The sequence below is a fragment of the Piliocolobus tephrosceles genome, chromosome 12 (genome assembly GCF_002776525.5).
Source record: "Piliocolobus tephrosceles isolate RC106 chromosome 12, ASM277652v3, whole genome shotgun sequence".
Classification (NCBI taxonomy): domain Eukaryota; kingdom Metazoa; phylum Chordata; class Mammalia; order Primates; family Cercopithecidae; genus Piliocolobus; species Piliocolobus tephrosceles.
Window position 1 is genome coordinate 3,767,899 of NC_045445.1, and position 25,510 is coordinate 3,793,408.

The 25,510-nt window shown below is 38.7% G+C and overlaps 1 protein-coding gene across 2 annotated transcripts in view; it reads left to right on the forward strand.

The window, feature by feature from the left end:
- The window catches only part of CD99L2 (CD99 molecule like 2), a 126,526-nt gene that overhangs the window by 63,693 nt on the left and 37,323 nt on the right, over nt 1-25,510 (forward strand). The window contains exons 2-4 of one of the 2 annotated variants that reach the window (XM_023202174.1): nt 4,457-4,519; nt 18,447-18,518; nt 19,585-19,659. In XM_023202174.1, coding sequence (XP_023057942.1) covers nt 4,457-4,519; nt 18,447-18,518; nt 19,585-19,659 — 210 coding nt within the window. The remainder of the gene's footprint in view (nt 1-4,456; nt 4,520-18,446; nt 18,519-19,584; nt 19,660-25,510) is intronic. The other variant, XM_023202175.1, reaches the window with a different exon arrangement.

A 25,510-nucleotide genomic window follows, 5' to 3' on the forward strand; every position in this document is an offset into this window, starting at 1 on the left:
AAAAAAAAAAAAAAAAAAAAAAAAAAAAAAAAAATTAAGCTAAATATGATTTCGTGCTTAGCTTAAAGTCTCCTACTCTAATCCATTTTTATATGGGTCATTTTAGCCTGCTTCTGTTATTTGTAACCTCTCTCTCATAGTGAGAAACCTGGCTCCCACCATCCCCTATCCATTTACTTATTTGGTCAATTCCAGTGTGCATGCATAATGGTTTGCTTGAGAACTGATAAGCTATACACCCTTATGACAAACTACATGCGCATCTAGAGGGAACATTAGCTATCAAGTTCAGTAGGACACTGGGTTGGGCAGATGGGTCCACTTGTGAGGACAAATTCTGTTGTGAAAACGTTTTCCCCAGAGCTTCTTCAGTTATGTGTGATTAGTCAGAGCCTCTAGTCTAGGTGGGGTGCTGGGGATCGGAGAGAAGGCACCCTGGATTGACAAAATATAGAGTAGCCTTTGTGAGACCTGGGGTGGGGGGGGAGAACTTGGCCCCTCACCAGTGGAGCTGTGGGCTCCGATGACCCCTCTTACTTCTCTGTGGAGAAGGTTTTCTGTGAGATACTACTTCATGTTCCAAACACCTGAGCCTTCAACATTCTTGTGGACTGAAGCTTGGGGTTTTGTTTTGTTTTTATTTTTTACTTTTTATTTTTGATGGGAATAGATAGGTTGAGGAAGGCTATCAGCTCAGTATATCTTTGGGTGGCTTTGACAGATTTCCCTTTTGTGGAGTTACATTCATGACACTGTCTAAAGGGCCATGACCATTTCAGGAGAGAATTTCAGTATTATTTTGTTTCATACAAAGATACATTTTTAAATCTTTGTTTTGTTATCATTGCTTTTTACAGACAGGGCCTCACCCTGTCGCCCATGCTAGAGAGCAATACACAGTCATAACTCACTGTAACCTCAAACTTCTAGCCTCCAGTGATCCTCCTTCCTCAGCTTTCCAAGTAATTGGGACTACAGGCATGCACCACCATGCCTGGCTAATAAAAATCATTTTTAACATTTATTTTTAATTGACAAATAATCTTTGTATATATTTATAGGGTACAATGTGATGTTTTGGTCTGTGTATATATTGTAGTAAGATTCATTCAAACTAACTAACATGTCCATTATCTCACAAGCTTATTTTGTTGTAGTGAGAATGGTAAGATTCTATTAGCAATTAAAAAATATATAATACATTATTATTAATTGTGGTCACTATGCAGTGCAGTAGGTTGCTAAAACTTAATTCCTCTTGTCTAACTGAAGCTTCGTATTCTTTAGTCAACACTTTCCCTTTCCCCATACCTCTCCCTCCCGTTAGCCTCTGGTTAGCTATCTTTCTACTATTTCTATGAGATCCACTTTTTTAGATTCCACATCTAAGTGAGATCATACAATATTTGTATTTCTGTGCGTGGCTTATTTCACTTGGCATAATGTCCTTCAGTTCCATCCACATTGTCATGAATGACAGAATTTCCTTCTTTTTAAAGGATGTATAGTACTCCATTTATATATGTACCACATTTTCTTTATCCATTCATTTGTTGTTAGGCACTTAGGTTGCTTCCATACCTTTGCTAGTGTAAATAAAACCAAAATGAGCATGGGAGTACAGATAGCTCTTCAAAATAGTGATTTCAATTCTTTTGGGTTTTTTTTTTTTTTTTTTTTTTGAGACAGAGTCTCGCTCTGTTGCCCAGGCTGGAGTGCAGTGGTGCGATCTTGGCTCACTGCAAGCTCTGCCTCCCGGGTTCACGCCTTTGTCCTGCCTCAGCCTCCTGAATAGCTGGGACTACAGGCGCCCACCACCATGCCTGGCTGATTTTTTATATTTTTAATAGAGACGGGGTTTCACCATGTTAGCCAGGATGGTCTCGATCTCCTGACCTCATGATCCGCCCGCCTAGGCCTCCCAAAGTGCTGGGATTACAGGCGAGAGCCACCACGCCTGGCCTTCCTTTGGATATTAATGCATGCACAGAACTGGGATTGATTTCTGAATTATATGATAATTTTATTTTTTGTTTTTTTGAGGAACCTCCATGCCATTCTCCGAAATGGCTATACTAATTTACATTCCTAACAATATGTGCAAGTGTTCCCTTTTCTCCATATCCTCACCAACAAATATAATTTGTCTTCTTGATAATAGCCATTCTAACAGATGTAAGATGACATCACATTTTTGTTTGTTTGTTTTTGTTTTTGTTTTGTTTTGGTTTTTGAGATGGTGTCTCACTCTGTCACCAGGCTGGAGTGCCGTGGTGAGATCTCAGCTCACTGCAACCTCTGTGTCTCTGGTTCAAGAGATTCTCCTGTCTCAGCCTCCCGAGTAGCTGGGACTACAGGCACGTGTCACCGCGCCCAGCTAATTTTTATATTTTTAGTAGAGACGAGGTTTCACCATGTTGGCCAGGATGGTCTCAATCTCTTGACCTCGTGATCTGCCTGCCTCGGCCTCCCAAAGTGCTGGGATTACAGGCATGAGCCACCACGCCCGACCCCCATTTTGGTTTTAATTTGTGTTTCCCTGATGATTAGAGATATTGAGCATTTTTTCATATACCCGTTGGCCATTCATATCTCTTCTTTTGAGAAGCTCCTTTGCCTTTGCCCATTTTTAACTGGGTTATTTGTTTTCTTGCTATTGAGTTGAATTCCTTATATATTTTGGATATTAACCCCTTTTCAGAAGTGTGGTTTGCAAATATTTTCTCCTAATCCATGGGTTGTCTTTTTACTCTGTTGTTTCCTTTGCTGTGCAGAAAGTTTTTAGTTTCATTCAGTCTCATTTGTCTACTTTCACTTTTGTTGCCCGTGCTTTTGGAGTCTTATCTAGGAAGTGGTTGCCCAGACTAATGTTGTGGAACTTTTTCCCTGTGTTTTTTTCTAGTAGCTTTGCAGTTTCAGGTCTTGCGTTTAAGTCTTTTATTCATTTTGAGTTAATTTTTGTATATGGTATGAGATAGGGGTCCAGTTTCATTCTTCCGCCTGTAGATATCCAGTTTGCCTACATCATTTACTGAAGAGACTGTCCTTGTTGGAGATCAATTAACTGTAAATATCTGATTTGATTTTGGTGCTTTCTATCCTGTTCCATTAGTTGATGTGTCTGTTTTTATGCCAGTACCATGCTGTTTTGATTAGAATAGCTTTACAATATATTTTGAAATCAAGAAGTGTGATGCCTCCAGCTTTGCGCATTTTGCTCAAGATTGCTTTGGCTATTGGGGGTCATTTCTGGTTCCATACAAATTTTAGAATTGTTTTTTCCATTTCTGTGAAAAATGACATTGGAATTTTGATTAAAAATTACATCGTATCTGTAGATCACTTTGGTCAGTATAGACATTTTAACAATGTTCTTCTAATACATGAACATGGAATATATTTTCATTTGTCTTCTTAATTTTTTTTTTTTTTTTTGAGACGGAGTTTCGCTCTGTCGCCCAGGCTGGAGTGCAGTGGCCGGATCTCAGCTCACTGCAAGCTCCGCCTCCCGGGTTTACGCCATTCTCCTGCCTCAGCCTCCCGAGTAGCTGGGATTACAGGCACCCGCCACCTCGCCCGGCTAGTTTTTTTGTATTTTTTAGTAGAGACGGGGTTTCACCGGGTTAGCCAGGATGGTCTCGATCTCCTGACCTCGTGATCCGCCCGTCTCGGCCTCCCAAAGTGCTAGGATTACAGGCTTGAGCCACCGCGCCCGGCCTTGTCTTCTTAATTTTTCATCATTGTTTTATAGTTTTCAAGGTACAGGTTAGGAGGTATGGGTCTTTTACCTCCTTGGTTAAGTTTACTACTCAGTAGACTGAAGTCTATTAATATTTGCTCTGTATATTTAGGTGCTTCAATGTTGGGTGTGTATATATTTACAATTGTTATACTTTCTTAATGAATTGACCCCTTTAGCATATAATGACCTCCTTTGTCTCCTTTTACAGTTTTTGACTTTAAAAATCTATTTTTTTTTTTTTTTTTTTTTTACTTTTATTTTCAGTTCAGGGATACATGTGCAGGTTTGTCATATAGGTAAACTTGTATCATGGGGGTTTGTTGTACAGATTATTTCCTCACCTGGGTAATAAGCCTAGTACCCATTGGTTATTTTTCCTCATCCTCTCCCTCCTCCTACCCTCTGCCCTCCAATAGGCCCCAGTATGTGTTGTTCCCTTCTATGTGTTCATGTGTTCTCATCATTTAGTCTCACTTATAAGTGAGAACATGGGGTACTTGGTTTTCTGTTCCTATATTAGTTTGCTAACAATACTGACCTCTATTTTGTCTGATACAAGTATAGCTACCACCACTCACTTTGGGTTTTTATTTGCATGGAATATCTTTTGTTATTCCTTCACTTTCTAAAGGGAAATGACCATTTCTAGGGGGTATTTCATTATTACTTTATTTTATGCAAAGATAGTTTAATTTTTTTTTTTTTAACTTTTAGGATCTGGGGACTTTGATGATTTTAACCTGAAGGATGCAGTGGAAGAGACTTCCTCAATAAAGCGTGAGTAGTAGATCAAACAAACTATTAAAAACAAGCAATAGTGATTAATGTGTATTGTCCACTCAGAATATATGCGCAAGAAAAACAATATATTTTACTTCATCAGATGAAATATGGATAGTGGCTGGGCACGGTGGCTCATGCCTGTAATCCCAGCACTTTGGGAGGCCAAGGCGGGAGGATCACTTAAGGTCGGGAGTTCGAGACCAGCCTGGCCAACCTGGTGAAACCCCGTCTCTACTAAAAATACAAAATTAGCCGGGTGTGTTGGTGCATGCCTGTAATCCCAGCTACTCGGGAGGCTGAGGCAGGAGAATTGCTTGAACCCGGGAGGTGGAGGTTGCAGTGAGCCGAGATTGCACCATTGCACTCCAGCCTGGATGATGAAGCGAGATCTCTGTCTCAAATAAAAAAAAAAAAAAAAAAGGAAAAAAAAAAGAAAGAAAAGAAATGGAGAAATGGATAGTTATATTATTTAACATAAAATTCAAATATTTAAATCCTTTGTTAAAAATACCTAACAGTGTGTGATAACTGATATTATCATTTTCTGTAGCTCAAGTCATAGCCCCTACTGGTGTGACATACCAGCAATGGCCTCCAAGGGCTGTCTTCCTTAACTCAGAAAAAAAGTTACTTTGAAGTGAATAAAAGATTTGTTTCCCCTTTTAGATTGATTTCATAATGGCTTTTTTTTTTCTTCATTTTTGAGACAGGGTCTTGCTCTGTTGCCCAAGCTGGAGTGCAGTGGCACCATCTTAGCTTTACTATAGCCATAAACTCCTAGGCTCAAGTGATCCTCCCATCCCAGCCTTCTAAGTAGCTGGGACTATAGGTGTGTGCTACCACATCTGGCTAATTTTTAAATTTTTTTTGTGGAGACAGAATCTCACTGTGTTGCCCAAGCTGGTCTTGAACTCCTGGCCTTAAGTAATTCTCCCACTTTGCCCTCCCAAAATGCTGAGATGATGAGCATTAGCCACCACACCTAGTCATGGCTTTTCTTAAAATGGAGTCTGTGTAGTTTCTCAAATGCTAAGCTTTGTTATCGATTTTCCTTTTTTTCTTTCATTTTTAAACTTTATTTATTTATTTATTTATTTATTTATTTATTTATTTGTTTGTTTGTTTGTTTTGGAGACAGAGTCTCGCTCTGTCACCCAGGCTGGAGTGCAGTAGTGCAGTCTCGGCTCACTGCAACCTGCCCCTCCCGGGTTTAAGCAATTCTCCTGCCTCACCCTCCCGAGTAGCTGGGACTACAGGCGCATACCGCCATGCCCAGCTAATTTTTTGTATTTTAGTAGAGGGGATTTCACCATGTTGCCCAGGCTGGTCTCAAACTCCTGAGCTCAGGCAATCCGCCCACCTCGGCCTCCCAAAGTGCTGGGATTACAGGTGTGAGCCACAACGCCCGGCCTCCTTAAACCCTTCTTTCAAAAAATGATAACTACTTATAAAGTAAAGCCAAGGTCTCTGTTGACCCTTCTCCCTTCTACTTCCATGAGAACTACTGTAGTCAGTTTGGGGCATGTTGATCCCAATTAGTTTTCAATGCTGTTATGTACATCTGCAGATAGAAATTGGTGGTTTTTTTGTTTTTTAATGTTACAGATGTGAGGCTCTTTCATTTAATGTGTATTGAAGTCCTTAGAGAACATGTCTATGTTGGTTTTTTTCCAGCTGCCTTAGGAAAGTACCACAAACTGGATGGCTTAAAACAACAGAACTTTATTCTCTCACAGTTCTGGATGCTAGAAGTTCTACATCAAGGTGTTGGTTGGGCCACATTCTCTCTGAAGGCTCTAGGGAAGAATCTTTCCTTGACTTTCCCCACTTCTGGTGGCTCTAGGTGTTCCTTGGTTTGTGGTTGCGTCACTCCAATCTCTGCCTCTATTGTCACACGGTGTTCCCCTTTCTGTGTCTGTCTTCTTTCTCTCACAAAGATGCTTGTTAGTGGGCTGAAGGCCCACCTAGATAATCCAGGATGATCTCATCTTGAGATCTTTCACTTAATTACATCTGCAGAGATCCTTTTTCCAAATAAGGAAATATATATTTATAGGTATATAATATATACACACATACATATTTGTGTGCATACACACACACACACACACACACACACACACTCCTTATTTGTTTTACCACTGCATGGTATACCATAGTATGCATTCAGTAAATGTCTGAGTGCCAGCTGTGTTATCAGTTACTGTTTTAGGCTTTGGGGCTACAGCCGTGAACAAGTCACACACAAACCAAACCTTGTGGAACCAGCATTCCAGTGGTGTGGATTTGGCCATGACCCATATTGCCATTTCCTTACTGGCAGACACGTGGTTTATTTCCTTTTTATGCAATTACAAATAGGGCTACAGCGGACATTCTTGTCCATGTTCTTTGTGCCCAAGTGCAGTGTGACTGCTAGGACCAAAGATACGTGTATTTTGTATTATAAAAAACTCTGCCAAATTGCTCTCCAAAGTGGATTTGCCATTATGCACTGTTACTGATGTTGTTATAATAGTACCTATTTTCCCAGACCCACGCCAACACTGAATTTTATCAATAAAAAATATTTTACCAATATGATGGGCAAAATAATATCTCATTGCTTATTATGCATTCTCCTGATTGTAGTCATATGGAGCATCATATATTTACTGGCCATTTGCATTTGCCTCTTTGGTAAATTTTCACATTCTTCCCCCATTTTTCTGCCAGATTGCTTGCCTTTTAAAAATGGGTTTATTAAGATCTCTTTGTATTATATATTGAGTTGAGAAAGTCAAGGGCTTTGGAGTCAGACTTCTTGGGTCGAAACCTTACGTCTGCCACTTGTGAACTCTCACCTTGGGTAAGTCACCTGACTTGTCTGCACCTCAGTTTCCTTATCTCTTACATGAAGATAATAAGAAGCCCTGCCTCCTAGGATCATTGTAAGAATGACATGGGAGGAGCCATGTGAAGCACTCAGCACAGTCCTTGGAACAAGGTGAGTGCTCAGTAAGCATTAGCCTTGACTGACTGACTTGATTGACTGACTTGATTAGACTGACTTGATTGGAAGGACTGACTGTGGCTGGACCTCTGGTGTAAGAGTCAAGCAGACCTAAATCGAGTGACAGACCCAACACAATTCCTGACAAAATCCCAGATGGATTTTTTGCAGAAGTGGATAAGCTGACCCTAAAATTCATATGGAAATTCAAAGGACTCAGAATGGCCAAAGCAATCTTGAAAAATAAGAAAAAGATGGAGAACTTACACTTATCAATTGTAGCACTGACTATAGACCAAAATTATCAAGATAGTAGACTGCTGTCTAGAGATCAATGGAATAGAACTGCGAGTCTAGAAGTAAACCCTTAGATCTATGGTCAGTTGATTTTTGACAAAGGTACCAAGACCTATTCAAATGAAAAGAACAGTCTTCAACAAATATTGCTTAGGACCATAGGATATCCACATGCAAAAGAATGAAGTTGGACCGTTACCTCACACCATACACAAAAGTTAACTCCAAATTGATCATAGACCTAGAAGTATAAATCTCTTAGAAGTTAATTTTTGTGTACGGTATGAGGTGAGCAGTTTGGGCATTATCAGGTCTTTCCTGGGCATTCATGCTGTCCTCTGCATGCAGGTGGCCTCTAAGATCCTCAGGAAAATAAATACACTTAATGTATTAGCAATGATGGTTTTAATGAAATCATTTAACATCTCCAAAACAAACAGGACCAAAAATCAAAACAAATTTGATAAGTATAAATAGACTTTCAATAAATGTGTTAACTTCTTGATGGGAACTTTTTAAATCTCAGCATATCATACCTCCAATCGACAGGGACTTTTTAATATATAAAAATCCCTTTTTGAGTCTTGTGCTGGCCCATCTGATCTTCCTCATCAGCACCCATCAGCCAGTGTGTCTGGGAACCTCTAGAACCACCTGTATGTGATGTATGTGGTTGAATGACAGCCCACAAGACCACATCGTGCTGCCACCCTTCTATCTTAGCTTATATTTCTCATAACTGAGGTTTCAAAGAGATAGGCCTCTCCACCTCACCTTGGTCCAGATACTTATCTTGCAGAGAATGTTCTTCTCTGCACGTTGTGCATTCCTCTGCTTGTTTAAAAAATCCCTGAACCACCTAGGCCAGAGATCGTATCATAAATGGCCTTTATTTATTTATTCACCAATGTTTTTTTGAGTGCCGGCTTGCTGCTAGGTGCTAGACCTAACAATGTGGAAGAGGTCACTGACCTTATGAATTGTTTTCTCTGGAAAGAGACATACAGTACCTAAAATATTTTCAGATATTGCTGAGTACTCTCAACCAAATTCAAGAGGGTGATGGGATAGCAAGGGCCCAAGATTAGGGGCAGCTACTTTAAATTAAGTGGTGAAGGCATCTCTGAGGAGAGGTAATGTACAAGGAAATGAGGAAGGAGTCTTCGAGGCCAAGAGATCAGTTGTAAGAGTTCTGAGGCAGAAAAGAGCCAGGCTTACTCTGTGGCCCGGAAGGCAGCCTGTGTGGCTGGAGTTTGGAGAATGCTGGAGAAAAGACAGAGAAGTTGTCAGGGGACAGATCATGCAGGATCTTACTAGTATATTCACAGGGTTGCACAACCATCACTACAGTCTGTTTTAGAACACTTTTATTACTTCAAAAAGAAACACTGTATCCTTTACCTGTCACTTCCCAATCCCCCAATTCTTGTTTCTACCCCTCACCCCCAAGCAACCACTCATTTCTTTCTGTCTCCATGGACTTCCCTATTCTGAATATTTCATATTAATGGAATCATTCAATATGTGGATTTTATGTTTATCTGCTTTCACTTAGTGTAATGTTTTCAAGGCTCATCCATGTTGCTTTCAGAGTCCTCCACCACTCTCACCATCTCTTCTTTTCTCTCTCTGTGTGTAATCATCTCATGGGGGAACACACTTCTGATTCTGCCAAATAAAACTTCTTATGAATGTCCCCATTCCCTGGGAATACCATGGGCCCTGTATTAGTCCATTTGTGCTGCTATAACAAAATGCCTTTGACTAGATAATTTATAAATAACAGAAATATATTGCTCATAGCTCTGGAGGCTGGGAAGTCCAAGATCAAGATGCTGGCATATTCAGTGTCTGGTGAGGGCTGCTTTCTGCTTCATAAATGGTGCCTTTTAGCTGTGTTCTCACATGGCAGAAGGGGCAAAAGGGCTGCCTCAAACCTCTTTTATTGGGGCACTAGTCCCGTTCGTGAGAATGGTGCCCTTTGTAACCTAATCACCTCCCCAAAGTCCTCACCTTTTAATACCATCAGTGTGGGGATTAAGTTTCAACATGAATTTGGGGCTGGGTGGGGGGTACATATACATTCAAACCAAGCAGTTACCATTATTAAACCACACCTGGGGGAACCCACCCTGTTTTCTTTACTGTTTCGGTACAGCACAATATTACAGAGAATCACTCCTGGTCAGAGTGCCATATTGTGGGAAGCATTTGCTGAGCAGCTAAGAATTTTTTCTGAGTTTGTCATTTTGAGAAAGTCTTCACAGAAATGGGTCTATTTTAGGAGCTAACTGTTTTGATGAAGTTGACCTACTATTCTTAGTCCTTGATAAGTAGACTCTTCTCATCTCAATTACGAATAAGAAATCCCATTTAAAGACTTACAACACGAAAATCTGTAGTTAATAGTTTCTAAAAATGTGCATAAATTGAAGCTTTTGTTCTACATCAATGCAAGCTCAGGCTGTGGCAAAACAACTGATTCCACATGCATGTAGGCACTGCTCTCTCTTGAATGGCACCTTTAGATCTTCAGAGAAATGAGACTTTTCCAGAAACTGGGCATTGCAGGGCAGAACTGCACAAGTAATCAAGACTGTGTGGAACTATTTGGTACTATAATTAAGACTGTGTGGTACTGGCATCACATAGGTCAATGGGACAGAATTGAGAATCTGAAAATAAACCTTTATATTTATGGTCAGTTAATTTTCTTTAAGACAGATAAACAAATACTTTTACACAAGGGTTGTTTGAGTCATGCAAATTTTAACTAATATTTACATAAGTGGCAATTGCTTTTCTGGAACTTGCTCAAATAATGGTTTCAGTAATTCCTCTTTTGTACTTATCTATATCATAACATAATTATTATTATTATTATTATTTTTTTTTGAGACGGAGTCTCGCTCTGTCGCCCAGGCTGGAGTGCAGTGGCCGGATCTCAGCTCACTGCAAGCTCCGCCTCCCGGGTTCACACCATTCTCCTGCCTCAGCCTCCTGAGTAGCTGGGACTACAGGTGCCCGCCACCTCGCCCGGCTAGTTTTTTGTATTTTTTAGTAGAGACGGGGTTTCACCGTGTTAGCCAGGATGGTCTCGATCTCCTGACCTCATGATCCGCCCGTCTCAGCCTCCCAGAGTGCTGGGATTACAGGCTTGAGCCACCATGCCCGGCCACCTATCTATATCATAATATGATTATATATAAATAAACTCATTTGGACAGGTTTTACTCTTGCATTTTACTGGTACAAAGTCAAATGGAAATTAGAGACAAAATTATCTCTAAAGTGATGATGAGATAGATTAAATATATACATACATACACACACATAATGACTACAGATTATCACATGTGGTTCTGTTACCATACGTATCCATCCACTGGGGTGTGTGGTCTTCACAGTGAGGTGTGAGTTAGGATACCCAAAATCTTCCTAAGGAGTAGTGTGCAAACATTATCATTTTAAGGGAAAGACTTCCCGTATTCTCAACTTCCAAATATAGTTTTTACTAAAACAGAACTGCAACAACCCCCTTGCTATGGTTTGAAAGTTTTTCCCCTCCAAAATTCATGTTGAAATTTAATTCCCAATGTAACAGTATTGACAGGCAAGGTGGTCTTCTTCTCCTTCTCCTTCTCCTTCTCCTTCTCCTTCTCCTTCTCCTTCTCCTTCTCTTCCTCCTCCTCCTCCTCCTCCTCCTTCTCCTCCTCCTCCTCCTCCTTCTCCTCCTCCTCCTTCTCCTCCTCCTCCTCCTCCTTCTTTTTTCTAAAAATGAGACAGGGTCTTGCTATGTTGCCTAGGCTAGACTTGAACTCCTAGGTTCAAGTGATCCTCCCACCTCCGCCTCCTGAGTAAGAGGTGATTGGGTCATGAGGGTTCTGCCCTCATGAATGAATTAACCCATTCATGGATTAATAGGTGAATGGATTAGTAGGTTATCATGGGAGTGGGACTGGTGGCTTTATAAGAAGGGAAAGAGAGACCTGAGCTAGCAACCAGCCCCACTTGGCATGTGATATCCGGTGCCACCTGGAGACTCTGCAGAGAGTCCCCACCTGCAAGAAGGCCCTCACTCACAAAATACAGCACCTCAACCTTGGACTTCTCAGCCTCTATGACTGTAAGAAATAAATTCCTCTTTTTTATGAATTACCCAGTTTCAGCTGGGCGCAGTGGCTCACACCTCTAATTCCAGCACTTTGGGAGGGTGAGGCAGGTGGATGACTTGGGGTCAGGAGTTTGAGACCAGCCTGGCCAACATGGTGAAACCCCGTCTCTACTAAAAATACAAAAATTAGGTGGGCATGGTGGCACATGTCTGTAATCCCAGCTACTTGGGAGGCTGAGGCAGGAGAATCACTTGAACCTGGGAGGCGGAGGTTGCAGTGAGCCAAGATTGCGCCACTGCACTCCAGCCTGAGCGACAGAGTGAGATTCCACCTCAAAAATAAATAAATAAATAAATAAATAACCAACCAACCAATCAACCAACCCAGTTTCAGGTATTCCGTTATAAGCAACAGAAAAAAGACTAAGGCATTGTATTAGTCCATTCTCATGCTGCTAATAAAGACATACCTGAGACTGGGTAATTTATAAAGGAAAGAGTTAATTGACTCATAGTTCAGCATGGCTGGGGAGGCCTCAGGAAACTTAGTCATGGTGGAAGGAGAAACAAGCATGTCCTTCATATGGAAGCAGCAAGGAGAAGTGCAGAGTGAAGGGGGAGAAAAGCTCCTTATAAAACCATCCAATCTTGTGAGAACTCACTATCACAAGAACAGCATGAGGGTAACCGCCCCCATGATTTAATTACCTCCCACTGGGTCCCTCCCATGACATGTGGGGATTATGAGAACTACAATTCAAGATAAGATCTGGGTGAGAACACAGCCAAACCATATCAGACATCCTTCTTTCAAAAAATAATTTATTGAGGTAAAATCATACAATGTAAAATTAACCTTTTTATTTTTAAAATTTATTGTGTATATTTGAGGTATATAACATGATATTGTGAGATGCATATACAACTTGATAAATAGTTACCCTAGTGAAGCAAGTTAATATAACCATCATTTCACGTAATTACCCATTTTACTGTTTGACAAGAACAGCAATATTTCATTTAGCAAAAATTCCAAATACAATACAATGTTATTAGCTATAGTCCTCATGTTTTACATTAGATCGCTAGACTTGTTCATCTTATATATCTGCCACTTTGTATCTTTTCCCTTACCTATCGAGCAGTTTCTCTCCATTCTTTTATCCTCCCAACCCCAAATAACCACCACCCTACTTTCTGTATCTGTGAATTCATCCTGGATATTTTATATAAATGGAACTGGACAGCATGTAGCCTTTTGTGCCTGGCTTCTTTTGTGTAGCGTAATATGTTGGAGGCACTTCCATGTTGTAGCATGTATCAGTACTTCATTCCTTTTTATGGCTAAGTAATACTCCATTGTGTAGACATACCACAATTTTGTTTATCCACTCATCAGTTGATGAACATTTGGTTGTTTCCACCTCTTGGCTTGTGAATAATGTTACTGTGAACATGCTGTATACATGTACTTGTTTGGATACCTGTTTTAAATTCTTTTTGATATATACCTAGGAGTAGAATTTCTGGTTACTATGGTCATTCTGTTTAACTTTTTGAGGAACTGCCAAATTGTTTTCCACGGTGGCTGAAGCATTTTACATTCCCATCAGTAATGTATGAGGGTCCCAATGTATCTGCATCCTTGCCAACTTTTTTTTTTTTTTTTAATGAACGCCATCCTGGTGGGTGTGAGGTGGGACCTCATTGTGGTTTTCATTTGCATTTCCCTAAAGACTAACGACTAATGATCTCTTTGTACATTTATCATACATATGATTTGCAAGTTTTCTCCCATTTTGTAGGTTGTCTTTTCACTTTCTTGATAACGTTCTTAGATGCACAAAAATTTTAAATTTTGGTTAATGTGTAATTTATCTGTTTTTTCTTTTGTTGCCCATGCTTTGCATGTCATTGCTAAGTATCCATTGCCAAATCAAAGGTCATGAAGATTTACCCATATGTTTTCTTCTAAGAGTGGTTTTAGTTCTTGTATTTAGATGTTTGGTCCATTTGAGTTAATTTTTGTATATGGTGAGAAGTATGGGTCCAGTTTCATTAGCCTATGGTTATCCAGCTGTCTGCGCACCATTTGTTGAAAAGACTGTCCTTTCTCCATTGAACGGTGTTGGCATCCTGTTGAAAATCAATTGACCATAAATATGAGGGTTTACTTCTAGACTCTCAATCCTGTAACAATGATCTATATGTGTATTCTTAAGCTAGTTCCACAGTATTTTGGTTACTGTAGCTTTGTAGTAAGTTTTGAAATTGAGAGGTGTGACTCCTTCCGTTTTGCTCTTTTTTTAAAGATTGATTTGGCTATTTAGGGTCCCACGCAATTCCATATGGATATTAGGATTAGCTTGTCCATTTCTGCACAAAAGGCAATTGGTATTTTGATGGAGATTGCACAGGATCTGCAGATTAATTTGGAAAATATTGCCACTTTAACAGTATTGAGTCTTGTAATCTATGGATGTAGGATTTCATTCCATTAATTTAGGTCTTTAATTTTTTAACAGGGTATTGTAACTTTTAGTGTACATTATACTTCCTTGGTTAAATTTATTTCTAACAGTTTTATTCTTTTTATTGCTATTATAAATGAAATTGTTTTCTTCTTTTGCTCTTTGTATTGATCATTGCTAGTGTATAGAAATACAGCTGATTTTCATGTATTGATCTTATATCTTGCAACTTTGCTGAACTCATTAGCTTTAATAGTTTTTTTAAAATAATGGGTGTGGATTCTTTAGGGTTTTCTATATATGAAATCATAGGTGAATAGAGATAGTTGGACTTCTTCCTTTCTAATCTCAGAGAGTTTCTTTCTTTTTCTTAACTAATTGCTCTAGTTAGAACTTCCATTACAGTGTTGAATAGGAGTGGTTAAGTGCTGATTCTAGGAAGAAAGCTTTCAGTCTTTCACCTTTAAGTATGCTGTCAATTGCAGATTTTTCACAGATGCCCTTTATGAGGTTGAGGAAATTATCTTTTCTTTCTAGGAAGTTAACAGATGAGGCCAAAATAAACCATCTAAATGCTTTTAAAAATCCAATAGCTTAATTATCATTAAAAAGCACATAGAGAGTAGACTCGATGGAGTAAGCAGAACAAAATGGGAAATTCTCTTCTATTCCTAATTTATTGAGTGTTTTTATCATGAAATAGTGGTTGACTTTCCGTTAAATGCCTTTTCTGCATCTATGGAGGTAATCCTGGTTTTTTTTTTCACCTTCCATTCTATTAATATGGGATAGTACATTGATTGATTTTACTATGTTGAACTACCCTTACATTCCTGAGATAAACCCCTCTTGGTCATGATCAGTCCTAATATGGTGCTAGGTTTGGTTTGCTAGTATTTTATTGAGGATTTTTGCCTCTACATTTGTAAGAGGATTTTTACCTCTACGTTCATTCTGTACGTGTATTCTGTAGTTTTTGTGTGTATTTGTCTGACTTTGGTATTAACATACTACTGGCCTCATAGAATGAGTTAGGAAGTGTTCCCGTCTCTTGGTTTGTTTGTTTATTTACTTATTTGAAGAGTTTGAGGTTAATTGGTGTTTGGTAGAATTCAGCAATTAAGACTTTTGGTTCCAGAATTTTATTTGTGGGAAGTTTTTGGTTGCTGACTCAATCTCTTGCTATAAGTCTAGTCAGATTTTCTATTTCTTCTTGAGTCAGTTTAGCTAGTTGTGTTTTAATAGGAAGTTATCTGTTTCATCTAGGTTATTGAATTTATTTGGATTATAATTGTTAAAGATACTCCTTTATAATTTTTTATTTTTCTAAGGTTGGTAATAATGTCCTCTCATTCCTGAAATTAGCAATTTGGGTCTTCTCTCTTTATCTTGGTAGGTCTGCTACAGTTTATCAATTTTGTTGATCTTAAGAGATCTTTCCTCTTTTGTTCTTTATTTTTCTCTTCTCTCTTTCATTTTATTTCTGCTATAATCTTTGGTGTTTTCTTCCTCTGCCTGCTTTAGGTTTAGTTTGCTCTTCTTTTTCTAGTTATGCTTTAAAATTGTTGTGTAGGTTTTATTTTATAATAATGAACTTAACTCTGCAATCCAGCTAGACGTGGAAGGGAATAAGGAAAATATGGAACCCAAAGAGCTGCAGTGAGTGCACAAAGATTATAAGATATTGAGAGCAAATGGGATTGAGGGGTGCTCTCTTGAGCTACAGAAGAAATAGTCTGGTGGTTAAGATAAAACAGGTCAAATTTATTAGAGTTGTCCACATTTGGCAATGGTGATCTTCTTGCTGGTCTTGCCATTCCTAGACCCAAAGTGCTCCATGGCTTCTGTGGCATTCATGGCCTCTTTGACCTTGCCAAAGACCGCATACCTGCCATTCAACCACTCAGTCTTGGCAGTGGAGATGAAAAACTGGGAACCATTTGTATTCGATCTACCATTTGCTGCGGGCAAGATGTCAGGACCTGTATGCTTCAGATTGAAGTTCTCATCATCAAGTTTCTCCTGGTAGTTAGATTTGCCACCATTACTGTTATGGCATGTGAAGTCACCACCCTAGCACATAAACCCTGTGCTAGGAAAGCAAGAACCCTTATAATCAAATCCTTTCTCTCCAGTGCTCAGAGCATGAAAGTTTCCTGCTGTCTTTGGAACTTGTCTGCAAACGGTTTGAAGGAGACCTGGCCCAAGGACTCACCCTAGACAGCGACGATGTTGAAGAACACAGTGGACTTGACCGGGGTTGACGGTGGCAGTGTCTGCAAAGCCTTCTTTTTCTAGTTTATTAATGTGAAAGTTTAGGTTATCAATTTGAGATCTTTCTTTTTTTGATGTAGGCGTTTACAGCTATAAATTTCCCTCTGAGCACTGCTTTCAATGTAACACACAAGTTTTGGTATGTTGTGTTTTCATTTTCATTGATCTCAAAGTATTTCATAATTTCCCTTGTGATTTTTTTTTGACCTATTTGTTGTTTAGGAGTGTGCTCTTTAATTTCCATGTAATTGCGAATTTTCCAAATACCCTTCTGAAACTGATCTCTACTTTCATTCTGTTGTGCTGAAGAACATAATTTGTATGGCTTCAGTCTTTTTAAGTTTATTGAGACTTTTTTTGTAACCTACATATGGTCTACCTTGAAGAATGTTTCACATGCACTTGAGTAGAATGTGTATTTTGTTGTTGGATGGTGTGTTCTATAGGTGTCTGTTAGGTCTAGTTGGTTTATAAAGTTGTTCAAGTCATATATATGTATCTGCCTAATTGTTTCTTCTGTGATTGAAAAGAAGATATTGAAATTTCCAACTATTATTGTGAAATCATCTGTTCTCTTCAATTTGGTAATTTTTTGCTTCATGTATTTTGGGGCTCCGTTGTTAGGTGTATATATATTTAAAATTATTATGTCTTCCTCTTGGATTGATCCTTTCATCATTATAAATAATTATAAATTGTCACTCTTTGACTCCATTAACAAGTTTTGTTATAATGTAAATCTTATCTGATATTAGTATAGCTACTCCAGCTCTCTTATGGTTATTGTTTGCATAGTATATCTTCTTCCATCCTTTTACTTTCAACTTACGTTTTTTAGAGATGGGGTCTTGCTTTGTTGCCCAGCCTGGAGTGCAGTGGCTATTCACAGGCATAATCATAGTGCACTAGAGCCTCAAACTTATGGGCTTAAGCAATTCTCCTCCCTGATACTCCCAAGTGGCTAGGACTATAGGCACATGACAGTACACCTGACCTCAACTGATTTCTATTTTTGCTGTTTGTTTTCTGAATAGTCAATAATTATTGAGTACTTGCTGTATTCAAAGCTAAACCTGTTTCACCTTTGCCTTTCCCATTCCTTAAATTGTTTTCTCTGATATTTCCACTAGTGAGAATATGTACAACATAGTCTTGATGTTTATGAAAAGAAACTATTGGAAAAGCCTCATGCACATTGTATAATTCTTGTGAAAGTTATCTACAATTTTAAAGGAATATGGTTGAGTTCAAAGACCTAATATTTCCAGTAGTAACCACACTTATATAAAATGTTTTGTGCATCTGTTGTAACCACTTTCAGTTTATGAAATACTCCCATATTCCACTAAGAATGTAACCTTAGTCTCTCCCTCAGCAGGATTATTAATGTTTAAAGTGCCAGGTTGATAGTTGTGGAACCAAGGCTTGGAGCCCTTGAGGATCATGCTCAGGCTGTGGAACTCCCTGGAGCATGTGTCATCTCCAGCAGATCTGGGCACAAGCCCAGGTTCACTAATCACCAAGTCACATGTGAGACCATGTCCACCTTACCACCCTCAGCCTCCAAAGAAAAGTGAGCTGAACTCATCTCATTTAAACCTATATCATTTTGTCATCCTTTTCAGTATGATTCTCTGCAGCTCCTAGATAGAGGGGCCTCAAGGACCAAGACAAGGATATTCTACTCACAATGTGACTTCCCCAAGTCATAAAGTAGCTGCTGTGTTTTGTTACTAAATGTGCTCCCCTTGCTGTCCTCCCTCTCCCTTTTAGAGCCATGGGATCACACCACCACCACCACAACCAATAGGCCAGGAATCACCAGAGCTCCAGCAAAACCTCCAGGTAATGTGGCTGCCTTAAGGAGGGCAGTGAGGAAGGGCCCTCTGGAGTTCCCTCTGGGGTAGCATGCAAGTGAACTACCTATAGTTTTAAGACCCATGTGTCCAGAAACAACCAAGGCGTCCATGTGAACACTGAGTTTAACTTAATGGAGTGCATACCTGGCTGATCACTGTGCCTTCTGTGTTTTTTATAAAAAGTCCTGCCTGGGAAAATTTCAAGAGGAAAATGCATTTGGACTTCTTCCCCTTTTTAGCCATTTCATTTTCTAAAATCAAGGAAAATGTAATTGTTTAGGTTTTATGAAGCTGATCAAGCATTTTCTTTAGGCAGATGGAACATTTTGGAATGGCATTTATTTTACAGTGTCATCTTTCAGTAAAGGATTTTGGGACCTGGTTCTTCTTAACAACTCTTTCCTGTTGTCACTTGACCCTTTCTTCAGATGGGCCATTTTACCATTTAGACATCTTCACTGATGTAAAGAAAAACGTGACTGTGTGGCTGGCTTCCCAGTCATTGCTCCCATCCAACAACTTGTTACCTTGGTTGGGGGCATGATAATATGTTCTGTGCAGTAGAAAGCTACCTTTCTTCTGAAGGGACAGTGATGATCCAAGAAAGTCACTGCTGCTTTATGATTTGCCCTCATTTCTTCACATTTCCACATTCAAAGGGGTGCTTCATGACCACATGACCTCTCCCTTTTGGTTGTCCTGTTTATGGACTCGGTGCACCTGGTTTTGAATTTTGGGTGAATACCTACAATCAGTGAGTATATTGTTAAAATGGTCTGACTGCTAGCCTAAGCAGAGCATACCTACGAATATAAATTAATTGAAAAACTGGTGGTATTCTGCAAAGTCAGAAAGTAGTAACTTTTTCTATCCTGCAGATATTTTCATTATCAATGTCTGTACACAGAATCGGATTCCAATATAAGTCTCGTTGTCTTAACCCATTGTTGGTACTGATCAGTTGAACCCATGGGCATTTTGCTTATTTTGGAATCTTATACCCAGTTGTTAATCAGTTGGCTGTTTCCTTTATGTTTTGGGGCCCACTGAAGGTAGTGGATTTGACTTGGCTGATGCTTTCGATGATCAAGATAATGACCGCAGGAAACCGGGTATAGGAGGAAGAGGTAAGTCCTTGCTGGTTGAAACTACTACAGGATTCTGTCTCATTAATTACAACATCCCACAGAGCCAGAGTCAGTCTGGGCTTGGCAGAGCTGGAGGCACTTGAAGCCAGTGGAGAACCCTATAACAGTAGTTCTGAAACCTTTTTTGTCTCAGGACTCCCCAAATCATTGAGATCTCAAGAGATTTTTGTTTATGTGGGTCACGTTTACCAATACTCATCATCTTAGAATTTAAAACTGAAAGACTTTATTAATCTAAAATGAACAACATTAAACCTATACATTTAACATAAATAACATTTTTATGAGAAATAACTATGCTTGACGAGACAAAAACTTGTATTGAGGAGAGTGGCATGATGTTACCTTTTTGCAGATTTCTCTCATGTCTGGCTGGATGGAAGCAGCTGGATTCTCACATGCACTTTATTCCATCGCGAGATGTTGTTTTGGTTGAAGTATATGAAGGAAATCTGGCCTCCTACCCATACTCAGGGGGGAAAGGGAGGAATAGTCTCACAGACTTTTCAGATCTTTGTGGATAATCTTGGATAGGACACCAAAACTTGGCCCCAACAAAAGCGGTTGTTTCTTACAGGTTAAGCGTAGTGTGGAGTGTGCAACTCTATCAGTACACTTTCCACACTTGGTTCCGTGGGACTCTCTTGTCCTTTCAATGGATCTTTTACCCATTCCTGGTTTTGTAACATTGCATGTTGGTCATTTGGAAAATATTAGTGCCCTGAGGTTTTTCGAGCTTCCAAGTAATGCCATGCGTCATTGTGTAAAACTGAAAGTCATATTTGTTCATATCATCACCCATCTCATTTCAAAAAAAATGTATTGGGGAAACTGTTAAACTCACAGTGGTAGAGAAAGATGTTTTTGAAGTTCTAACTTTTCCTTGAAATCTTATCATTGGCAACAAGTACCATGAGTGGCTTTGTTTAAATTGACAGGCTCGTTCGTTTTCAAGAAAACATCTAACAGATATTCAAGTTGGCAAAACCATAGTTGGTTTAAAAAAAACTTTAAATATTGATTAAGTACTCTTCAAGTCACTTTTTCAAGGAAAAAAATCTTTGAGAGGAATGGCTCATACTGCTCAGAATGGAAATAATCACATAAGTTGTTTTTTTCATGTCAACTTTTGTATTTACGTGTGCCACATAAATGCTTGAAATGTACTTCCTGTTTTGTTAGAGAATATTAAAAGGTCATGCTCTAATATAATTAAAAAATTTTCAACTTCCTCATGTTAGTTTTCCAGTGTTGCTGAACATACTATCATAAACTTAGTAGCTAAAACAGTGTTCAATTATTTTCTAGGTTTCCTTGCACTGCTGAAGTTCAGTCATTTAAGTGTCAAAACTTTTTTGACAAAATGACCCTTGATTCTCAACTTTCTCTTTACCTACTTTTTAAAAATTAAACTTTCATATTTAGATAATCATAGATTCATGTGTAGTTGTAAGAAATAATAGAGAAGGACCCCTTGTACCCTTCACCCAGTTTCCCCTAATAGCAGCATCTTGAAAATTGTACTCTACTATCATAGCCATGTATTGACATAGATATAATCTATGCATTTATTCAAATTTCCTAGTTTTGTTTACACTCACATGTGTTTGTGTCTTCTCTGCACTTTTATCACGTGTGTAGGTTTGTGTATCTATCATCACAGTCAGATACAAACAGTTCCATCACCATAAGTATGCCATGATTACATTTTATAACCACACCCACCTTCCTACAATTTTATTTCCCCTTCCCCATCCCTTTCCTAATCTCTGGCAACCATTGATCTATTTTCCATTTGTAAAATGTTGTCATTTCATGACATTCAGTTTTGGGGGAGGCAAAAAGAAAAGTTGTATTTCAAAAATGTTATGTAAATATAATTGTAAAGTAGGCAACCCTTTGGAATTGGCCTTTTTCATGTATAATTCGGTTGGCATCCATTCATATTGTTGGGTGTATCAGTTGCTCATTCATTCTTATTGCCAAGGAGTATTCCATGGGATGGATGTACCACAGTTTGTTTACTTGATGTATTGAAGCCAGTTTTGGCCATTATGAACAAGGCTGCTGTATACTCTCATGTATAGTATTTTTGTGTGAACATAAATTTCTTTTTCTTTATGAATAAATGCCTAAGAGTGCAATGACTGGATCACATGGTTGTTATATGTTTAGATTTATAAGAAATGATCAGTTTTCCATGAAGGTTGTAATATTTTGCAATCCCTAAAGCATTGTGTCAGTGCCATTTTCTCCGTATCTTCACCAGTATTTGGGCTATCACTATTTCCGTTTTAGTCATTTTCTAAGTGTGTGGTAATATCTTATTGTGGTTTAGTTTGCATTTCTCTGGCTAATGATCTTGAACACCTTTTCATGTATTCATTTGCCATCCGTATATCCTATTCAGTGGAATGTCTGTTCATGTCTTTGGTCCATTTTCTAATTAGATTTTTTGTTTTTCTTACTACTGAGTTTGAGAGTTCCTTAAATATTGTAGACATTTGTCCTTAGTCAGATATATGGTTTGCAAATACTTTCTTCCATTCTGTAGCTTGTCTTTTCATCCTCTTAACAGAGTCTTTTGCAGAAGTTTTAAATATTGATGATGTCCAGTTTGTCAATTTTTCCTTTTATCGATCGTACTTTTTTTTTTTTTTTTTTTTTTTTTTTGCCCAAGACAGGATCTCACTCTGTTTCCCAGGCTACAGTGCCGTGGCATGATCATGGTTCACTGCAGCCTTGACCTTACGGGCTCAAGTGATCCTCCCACCTCAGCTTCCCAAGTAGCTGGGACTATAGTTGCGCACTACCACACCTGGCTAATTTTTGTACTTTTTGCAGAGATAAGGTCTCACTATGCTGCCCAGGCTGGTCTTGAACTCTGGGCTCAAGCCATCTACCCACCTTAGCCCCCAAAAGTGCTAGGATTACAGGCATGAACCACTGCACTTGACCTGGATCGTGCTTTTGATGCCAAATCTAAGAACAAGATGTTTGTCTATACCTAGGTTTTATAGATTTTCTCCTGAGTTTTTTTTTCCTGAAACTTCACTTGCTTGCCCGTGAACGTCTAATTGTTCTAGGACCGTTTGTTAAAAAGACTATCTGCCCGTTGAATTTGCTTTTGAGCCTTAAAAAAATCGTTTGGAATATAACTGTTTTTGTTGCACTTGGTATCCTTATATTTTGTTGAGGATTTTTGCATCTATATTACTAACAGAAATAGGTTTGTAGTTTTTCTTGTGATGTCTTTGTCTGGTTTTGATATCAGTACACTACTGATTTCATTGGCTTATTTAGATAGTGTTGTCTCCTCTTATTTTCTGGAAGAGTTACTGAAGAATTGCTGTTAATTATTTAAATATTTTATAGAATTTATCAGTGAAGGCATATGACTCTGGGCTTTTCTTTTGGGGAAGTTTTTTGTATTATTAGTTCTATCTATTATAGATCTATTCAGATTTTCTATTTCCTTTTTAAAATTTTTATTTATTTATTTTTTTGATGCTCTATACCTTCAGAGAATCTTCTCTAGTAACAAACTGTGGAAATGATCCCTGAAAGAAGAATCTCAAGTCTCTTCTATTGCAGTCACCTTCGTGGGCGTGAAGTGGTGTCTTATTGTCTTACTGTGGTTTTGATGTGCATTTCCCTAATGCTAATGAAATCAAGCATCTTTTCATGTGCTTTGTTGAATATTGCTTATGTTTTTTGGAGAAATGTCTATTCAAATCCTTTGTCCATTTTAAATTGGGTTATTGTGTTTTTATTGATGAGTTTCAGTTTTATTTTTATTTTGTTTTATTTAATTTAATAGAGACAGAGTCTCACCATGCTGCCTAAGCTGGTATTGCACTTGGGGGCTCAGGTGATGCTCCTGCCTCGGCCTCCCAAAGTGCTGGAATTACAGGCATGAGCAACTACACCTGGCCAGGTTTTCTCTTTCTTCTTGGGTCAACTTCAGTAGTTTGTATCTTTCTAGCAGTTTGTCCATTTCATCTAGGCTGTCCAATTTATTGGCATACTTCTGTCAATGATATTCCCTTAAAATCCTTTTTATTTCTATTAGGTCATTAGTGATATCCTCTCTTTCATTTCTGATTTCAGTAATGAGTCTTCTGTCCTTTTCTTTGTCAGTCTTGCTAAAGGTTTGTCAATTTTGTTGATCTTTTCAAAAACCATATTTGGTTTTTATAGACTTTATTGTTCTTCTGTTACTTATTTCATTTGTTTCTACTAGAGATGGGGTTTCACTATGTTGGCCAGGCTGGTCTCTTGGTCAGGCTGTTCTCAAACTCCTGACCTTATGATCTGCCCACTATGATCTCCCAAAGTGCTGGGATTACAGGCATGGGCCACCGTGCCTGGCGAGATCTTTGTTTTTTGTTTAGGTTGGCATTTATTGCTATAAAGTTCTCTCTCAGGACTGCTTTTGCTGCATCTCATAAGTTTTGGTATGTTGTGTTTCATTTTTATTTGTGTCAAGAATTTTTTTGATTTCCCTTTTGATTTCTTCTTTGACCCATTGGTTGTTCAGGAGAATGTTGTTTAATTTCTACACATTTGTGAATTTTCCAATTCTCTGTTAACTTCTAGTTTTGTACCATTGTGGGTGGAAAAGACACTTGATTTGATTTCAGTCTTGTTAAATTTATCAAGACCTTTTCTGTGACCTAACATGTGACCTGTCCTGGAGAATGTTCCATGTGTGCTTGAAAAGAATGTGTATTCTGCGGCTGTTGGATAGAATGTTTTGTATATGTCTGTTAGGCCCATTTGGTCTAGAGTGTTGTCCTGGCCCACTGTTTCCTTATTGATTTTCCTGTCTGGATGACCTGTCCATTGGTGAAAATGTAATATTTTCATGTTCTTAACCGGGTCTTTTGCAGAGGAAATGTTTTAATTTTCACAAGGCAGATGTATCAATTTTTCTTTTTATGGAACGTGGCTTTGTTGTCAATTGTGTGAACTCTTTACCAAGCTCTCAGCCTCAAAGATCTTTTTATGTTTCCTTTTGAAGTTTCATAACTTTATATTTAAGTAAAGACGATCATCCATTTTGAGCTCATTTTTAATAAGGTGTGCGGATTAGGTTGAGATTCATTGTTTTTACCTATTGATGCCCAGTTACTCCAGCACCATTTGTTCAAAAGGCTATGCTTTATCAAATTGCTTTTGTACCTTTATCAAGAATCACTTGAGTGTATTTGGGGTCTTTTTGTGCTCTTCATTCTGTTCGATTGATCTGTGTGTCTGTCCCTCAGCCACTGTTCTGATTACTATAACTATAAATTCAGCTTTAATATTGGTTAGAGTGATTTGTTCCACTTTATTCTGCTTTGTCAAGTTCTTTTAAGGCTCTTCTAGGGCCTGTGCCTTTCCATATAATTTTAGATTAAGTTTGTCTTTGCCTAGTCTAGAAAAAAATCTTACTGGGATTATGATAGGATGTGTATTAAACATAGATCCATTTTGGGACAGTTGACATTTTTACTTTGTGGAGTATTCTAATCCATGAATACAGTATGTCTCTCAACTGATTTATGTCTTCTTTGATGTCTTTTTTTTTTTTTTTTTTTTGAGACGGAGTCTTGCTCTGTCGACCAGGCTGGAGTGCAGTGGCTGGATCTCAGCTCACTGCAAGCTCCGCCTCCCGGGTTCACGCCATTCTCCTGCCTCAGCCTCCCAAGTAGCTTGGGACTACAGGCGCCCGCCACCTCGCCCGGCTAGTTTTTTTGTATTTTTTAGTAGAGACGGGGTTTCACCGTGTTAGCCAGGATGGTCTCGATCTCCTGACCTCTTGATCCGCCCGTCTCGGCCTCCCAAA